This window comes from Helianthus annuus, chromosome 10 (assembly GCF_002127325.2).
Source record: "Helianthus annuus cultivar XRQ/B chromosome 10, HanXRQr2.0-SUNRISE, whole genome shotgun sequence".
NCBI classification, from domain to species: Eukaryota; Viridiplantae; Streptophyta; class Magnoliopsida; order Asterales; family Asteraceae; genus Helianthus; species Helianthus annuus.
Window position 1 is genome coordinate 39,145,277 of NC_035442.2, and position 7,042 is coordinate 39,152,318.

The 7,042-nt window shown below is 33.3% G+C and overlaps 1 protein-coding gene across 1 annotated transcript; it reads right to left on the reverse strand.

Moving 5' to 3' along the window:
• Positions 1 to 782: 782 nt before the first annotated feature.
• LOC110884432 (protein trichome birefringence-like 34) lies at positions 783 to 4,012 on the reverse strand. The gene is made up of 5 exons (XM_022132146.2): positions 3,547 to 4,012; positions 1,933 to 2,107; positions 1,652 to 1,848; positions 1,406 to 1,564; positions 783 to 1,304 (listed from the first exon to the last, which is right to left on the reverse strand). The coding sequence occupies exons 1-5, from the start codon at positions 3,888 to 3,890 to the stop codon at positions 953 to 955; spliced, it is 1,227 nt and encodes a 408-aa protein (XP_021987838.1). The 5' UTR covers positions 3,891 to 4,012; the 3' UTR covers positions 783 to 952.
• Between the last annotated feature and the right edge of the window lie 3,030 nt (positions 4,013 to 7,042).

Sequence of the window (7,042 nt, forward strand, 5' to 3'; positions counted from 1 at the left end):
CTTGCTGTTAAAACACAACGTCAAGAACATTCTGGTGGTTTCTAGACATAATTAAAAATCGATACAGACCAGATAATAGTAAACAGAAAAAGAAGTGTATTTGCCATATCCGCAATCAAGAATTGTGTTTGAAGCCAAAACTATCTCTCACGTAAAAAATGATTTACGAATAAAGTTGATCAAGATTGTGAAAGGAACGAATGAGAATTTGATTGATATTTACATCTGGTAGTAATTCGCAAATCATGGAGAATCAGTTACCATAAAATCGTGTATAGTTAGTTAATGAGATATAAATTCCAAAATTAAAATAAAATGTAAAATTACACAATTGCCCTTTTAGTTAAAATCCTTCAATGCCACATGTCACGTTCTGATTGCTTCTTAGACTTTCTAGGAAAATAAGGCTTTCTACCCAACTCCTACTCATATATATATATATATATATATATATATATATATATATATATATATTATCAAGTTTCTTTTTTATTTAATTTATACTATATATATAATATATTCCTTTAACCCGTTTAATAACTATTGATTCTTTAACTTTTTAAAAAAGTAGATGCATGGATGTTTTTTTTTCTTTTGTGACAACGTATTGTTGGTATCGTGCTGATACCCTAACAAATCAACAAGTCCTGACCAAACCAAATCTGAATGATAACAAATGAATTTCCGTCCGATAGCGTGGAGGAATCCCACTAATTATTTATTAAAATCAAAAGTAGAGAATAAACCTTTTTGACTTGGTAATGTTTTTTGAGAACTAAACAACAAAAGTGTTGGTGTAGCAAAACCACCAAACAAGACTTTGAAGTAGAAGGTTGTAACTGTTAATTAGTTCTTTGAATATTACATGACATCCTCACCAACCACCTACCTAAACTTTCTCTATTATATGACATGTAGATGTATTAGGTTGTAACTAACTAACGATAAAATTTCATATATTATAACGAATGTAAGCATATAGGATCTCATTCCAAATATCAGGGACCCCTGGAAGACACCAATGTACACAATCCGCATATTGGACAGGGTTGGCCAACTCTAGCTTTGTTGGAGGAACCCAATGCCTTTTGTAAATAGATGGATGTCCGTCTTTTCTATATTGTGAGAGTTGTGTTATATTTAGAAGTTTAATGTTTAAGCCTTTCTTTTCAAGATCTTGTACCGCTGATTGTGCTGTTCTCATCAAATCAGTATCCGATCCTTTCCCCCAATACCCTTCTTCCGTTATCGGTTGAGTTTCATTGAAGCAATTTTCTCCCATTGTTTTTCCCCAATCTCCACCCCTAGAGTTAGTATTGAAAAATATTAGAAAGGCGATTAAGGTAAAATTATAAAATGTCATAAATAATTTGTAAAAAAAGATAACTAGTAATATAATGCATACTCTTTGTGATCCGGCGAGAGACTTATGAAAAACATTCTAGTTTTCTCGCGATCAAGGTGAGTGTCCAACCAATTTGACCATGTTCTTAGAGCCATTTCATAACGCGTGACCCTTCTAGATTCAACAGAAGTTCTTTTTGGATTTTCAAACGACCCCCACCTAAAATAGACAAACTTTTAGTTTGACAATATGTATAAACACGCTACTAACCATTATAAAAACTATACACGAACATAAAATACTTACAAGAGTGTCATATTAGGTTCCAGCCACCACGTATACGAGTCAAAAATTAAAATGTCAGCGTTAATCCATTGCTTGGCATGCCTCTCGATGCTCTCAATTTGCATGATCCGATCATGCACGCGATGTTTAACCGGATCATCACAATTAGATTCTACCAACAATGGTTCCCAATAAAAATCAATGGAAACATTGTATTCCTAAGATGACACATTTGAATAATTGTTAAATAAATGTTCCGTACAAGTGTCTAATGCATAGAAAAAAGGGTAAAATAGACTTACGGATGCCTTAAAAGTGATCAACGAGCCATGCCATTCTGCAACCTTATGTGATGGTTCGAGGATCCATGAATCAATAAGACAAAGAAGTGAAACCCAATGGTTCTTACCTAATGAGTCCCCAACAAAAACAACCCTCTTGTCCCTTAGCTTTTCCAACAATGCCGTTCCATTAAACCTACACGTGTTATTAAAAAACTGATTAATTGTAAACCTTGCTATTTACGTAAGTTAAATTTGATTTCCCCCAATGCATATCTTATATCATATAGATTACATATACAAGTGGAATGCTTGTTTGTCTACTTTCTTGGGCTCACGGAACACTAACTGGGCGCCACCAATACTGTTATATGTTGGGTATATGTTATGCCCAAATACCAGATATACCTGTTTGTTTGTAAAAATGTACCCGTTAAGTTTTTTAAACACACTTCTAACTTTTTAAATGTATATATAATTTTATTATCCAATGAAAGTGAAAATGTAAAATTAAAAAATATAATGAATTAGTAGATTATTATGTTACAAAAGGAAAAATGAAAATAATTAAAAATAATAAAAAATGTTAACAGGTATGATTCGAGTAAAGGTGTATCAATGCTTCAGGTAATCACGTCATGTATCATACTTGTCCCGTACCCGTGGTCTTTTTTAAACAAATCCTATACCCATTCGAAATGTTTTAGATTTGTTTACCAACCCTAGACACACGGCGCAAAAGTTACAACCCCACAATTGACAATGCATCCTGGCTTGTTACCCAAATTTCTAGGTTTTTTTTTTTGAAAAGTTCCCAAATTTCTAGGTAAGCATGGCATAATGAATGAGTGTGATCAGTCTTTTATCATGTTAGACTAATGCACACATGTCAACTTTCTTGAGCTCATACCAGAGACAAACACACAGGGTGCCAGCGTTCTCATTTTCTTTTTTAGTAAAATGATAAATTAGTACTTTTAGGTTAATTTTGTAAGTTCAGTCCAAAAATGAAATTTTATATATATGAGTTCTTAAGGTTTCATTTTTGTTATTATTTTCATTCTATTGGCAAATTGGATTAGAATTTTCTTTTAATTTCTCTCATTTTGTCATTTTCCTCATTTAATTAGAACTTGTTATGACATAAAATGACGATTATACCCTTATTTAAATGAGGAAAACGACAAAAAGGGGGAGAGTTATCAGAAATTTTTAACCCAATTTACTAATTGGATGAAAATAGCAACAAAAATGAAACCTCAAAGGATCCAAATACAAAGTGTTATGTTTCATTTTTAGAATGAAGTAACAAAAGTAGTCTAAACTCAAGGACCATTTTGGCATTTTACTCTTTTTTTTTAAATAATCAAATTTAAAATTTTGAACAAAAATCTTTAAACACTTCATACAGAGCGTAGCTATTAAGGGGCCGGGGGATCCGAACTTTTCGCTCAGTAGTGTAATATATGTGGTTTTCGTATAAAAATTTTTAGGTGTATACATTTTCGATCCCTGTTTCTATAGAAATTTTTGGGTATGTAAGTTTTCGACCCCCTGTTGTAAAGATTTCAAACTTTGCCACTGCTATAGTCTATAGATACATACGTACATAGACAAGAAGAGGGAGGAGAGGACCTGGGAAGGTGACAACCATGAGGCTGCCATTTCCAGAACTGATACTCAAAATCTTTTCTTCCAAATTTCTCACAAGAGTAATCATCTACCATGAAAGAACAGTGTCTCTCTTTATACAAAGGTCTTGATGTGTTATCATAGACCCAACTCCCATTGAAGAAATCACAACCTTCAAAAGAATGATCCTCCAATATTTCTGTATCTCCAGTAACATCAAAACTTATTTCAGTATTGCTGTTATCTCCATAAAAGTAAACAACCACCATCATCACTACCATTACAAGCATGAATCCTACAGAATGATACCCATGAACCACTTTCTGTAGTCTTTCTGTTCCCTTCATTTTTTATCTTTTCAGAACCAAAAATGATGAGGAAATTGTTGGGGCGTGTTTTCAGGAATGGTGAGGGGAATGAGAATGAGACTGAGAAGAAATGAAGAATATTGTATATTGTTTGGTATTTATTTCACTTTGGTAGTTGTTCCATCCAAAACACTGTTTAACTAATTATTTGGTTTGATAAAATATAAACATATCCGAAATTAATTTTATAATAGTCTTTTAGAACAAATGTAAAAGCCCTTTTTCTAGTGTTTAATAGCAAATTTGATTTTCTTTACGTTTTTCTTTCTATAGTGGAATAGTCGCACGTAATGACACATCACGGCCATATGATTAAAAACTTGTGGTAAGAATGGGTTTCGTTCGAGCGCTCAAAAATAATATTCCAAAACTTTCGTGTGTTCTCCGTTAATTGTATGGATAAGTCGTATGTTATAGAGTATATAACTTTGGTCATAGGGATCAATTTCTAGTCGCATAGATGACGCATGACTCCATCAAAATCATAATTCGTGCGTACTCTTGTTCATAAAAAAAAGTGATTAGATGATATTTACGTTTCTTTGTGTTTCGATTACTTTTACGTTATTATTCACAACATCATCTTAGAAAAATTATACTAAAACGATGTAAATAAAAATAGGCATATCGCAACAAATATTAAAGGTTATAAAAGAAAACTAAAATATGCACAAAATTAATTATGATAAAAAACTAAAGCTTTGAAGATGTATTGATTAGTTGTATTCAATACTACTCACAACACGGTCTTAGAAAAAAAAAGTTCATCGAGACGTAGATAAAAATAGACATGTCGTAACGTCACACTCTTAACTCTATAAAACATCGTATATTAAAAGTTACAAGAAACAAAATATACCCAAAATCAAGGTTGTAAAAAGCGCTAGATGCAAGTCGGCCGGTGAGGTACGACCAATGATTAACCGGATTGACATTTTATATGTAATTTTCAGTTTTATGTATACATATACACATTTTTATAGGTAAATATTTTAAGTAAACATGTTTTAACCCTTCCCCAACTCAAATTTTTTAATATACAAGATTAAATGCTGGAATTCACATGGTTTGGTTGGAAATTAGCCGAAATATACAGGTTTTGGCCAGAATTTATATGTTTTTGGCCTGATCGTCGATTTTGGCCGGTTGACTAGGTTCAACTAGCCCCACATAGGTCCGACTAGGGCTGATTAGGTCGGATTAGGCTCGACTACCGATTAACGAAAAATTATTCAGTTACTGGCCGACTAGCGATTAATCGTTGACTAGTCGCGAATTTACAACCTTGCCCCAAACTAAGTATAATAGAAAAACTAAAGGTTTAAAAATTTATAAATCTACGTTGCGGGATTTAGCTCAGTATTGGTTCAGTTCAGCTCACTACGGTTCCGACATTTTGCTATAACAACCAAAAGTCCACATGAGAAACAAAATAAAAAAAGTCGTGATATGACCAAAAGAATATTGACATCTATTTTACATCAACGGAAAATGATAAAAATGAATACCGATATCGGTACCAACATTGTTTGGTCAGTATTAGTCCAACTCGTTCTGTTACCTATACATATAAAGATGCTATTGGAACTTTATAAAAATACCGTACTACAGAACAAAAGTTACTTTTGCAATGAAGTTGTTATTTCTTTTGAACGATCAATGAATCCTTCAAATGAACTACTAGCGAAATTTAGCACATCAGGATATACTCGCTTCCAAAGTGGGGAAAACCCCCACCTACGACTGAAGGTTGTGAACACTCGCACGAAGGCACGACAGTGTGGTGAGGTAAACATGCTCAGTTCAAGGATCGAACTAGTGATCGCCGCCTACTCGCCTAGTGTCACACCCCAACCGATGGCGGAAACATCGGAGTGAGACGAAGATAGATTGCTCATTAGATATAACACTAGAATTTGTGACAAGTAGCTAAATAATGAATTTCATTTTATTACTATAAGAGTTCGATTACAACATGGAAAAGAAAATAAAATTACAACAAACAAAAGACAATACAACGAGTTCAATATAACATAATAAATCAAATCTAGTAATTTCTTGAGCGTGTTCCTAGTCATCCCTACTAGATTTATACGATCGTCATCATCAACCTGTAACATGTTTAAAATAAAGTGTCAATGCGAAAGCATTGGCGAGTACATAAGGTTTGTATAAATATAGCATAAGTTTAAAAGCATTTTCTCGAATCCACATGGGAATTTGTAAACAAGGTAACTAGCATGCATCACAATATGTCAAACCCAAGTGTCCACTAGTATTTAGCATCCCTCGCCACAAAAGTGACGAGACTGTTCAAGAATAAATAAATACTTAACAAGACCCCGACGGGCGGCGTGCTACTCCTATAGCGCTATAATTGTTAAGGCGGGTTAACAAGTAGTATGAATTCTAGCATGAACCTAAGCATAACAAAGCATGTATAAGGATTGATTGAATAAAGCATGTTTCTGTGAATTGTGCATTTTAACAAGTAAAACATGTTGCACCCAAAGTGTATTAAAATAAAAGGGGTCAAGTGTACTCATAAAATTGCTAAGTCTTCCGATTTATCCAAGTGTTGACGAGTTAATGAGATTAGGAGATTGAATGTGTTCGGATTGGAGTTCAAGGAATATTTAGAGTCGGAATTTAGGTAAGTAAAATACACCAAAAGTATATATACGAGAAAATAATCATCTAGCACTTAATACTCTTTTTTGACACTATAAAACCCATAGGGGTTAGAATGTTTTCATGGGTTAATGTACCCATTAGAATCGCAACGAGAAACTAAGTACCTAGATGATGTAACTTAGTATCTTGACGAATAACCATTTGATTAGCATCAAGGGTTCGGTTTTTGTATCTATTATATGTATTTTATATAGTTTAAGTCCAACAGTATATCAAAGATTATCATATAAGTCATGCATAGAGGTAGGAGGGTAACCTTCCTTTTAAAACCTCTTTTGTATAATCACCAATGCACAAGTTGTCATAAGACAACAAGGATGGTCATGAATGAACTAGAAATGAAATATACACACTATACTAAGGGGAAATCATCAAGTGAGGTGTGGATTGTAAGTAGGATAGCCCAAGCTTTCCAAGTAATCACACATACACAAGCT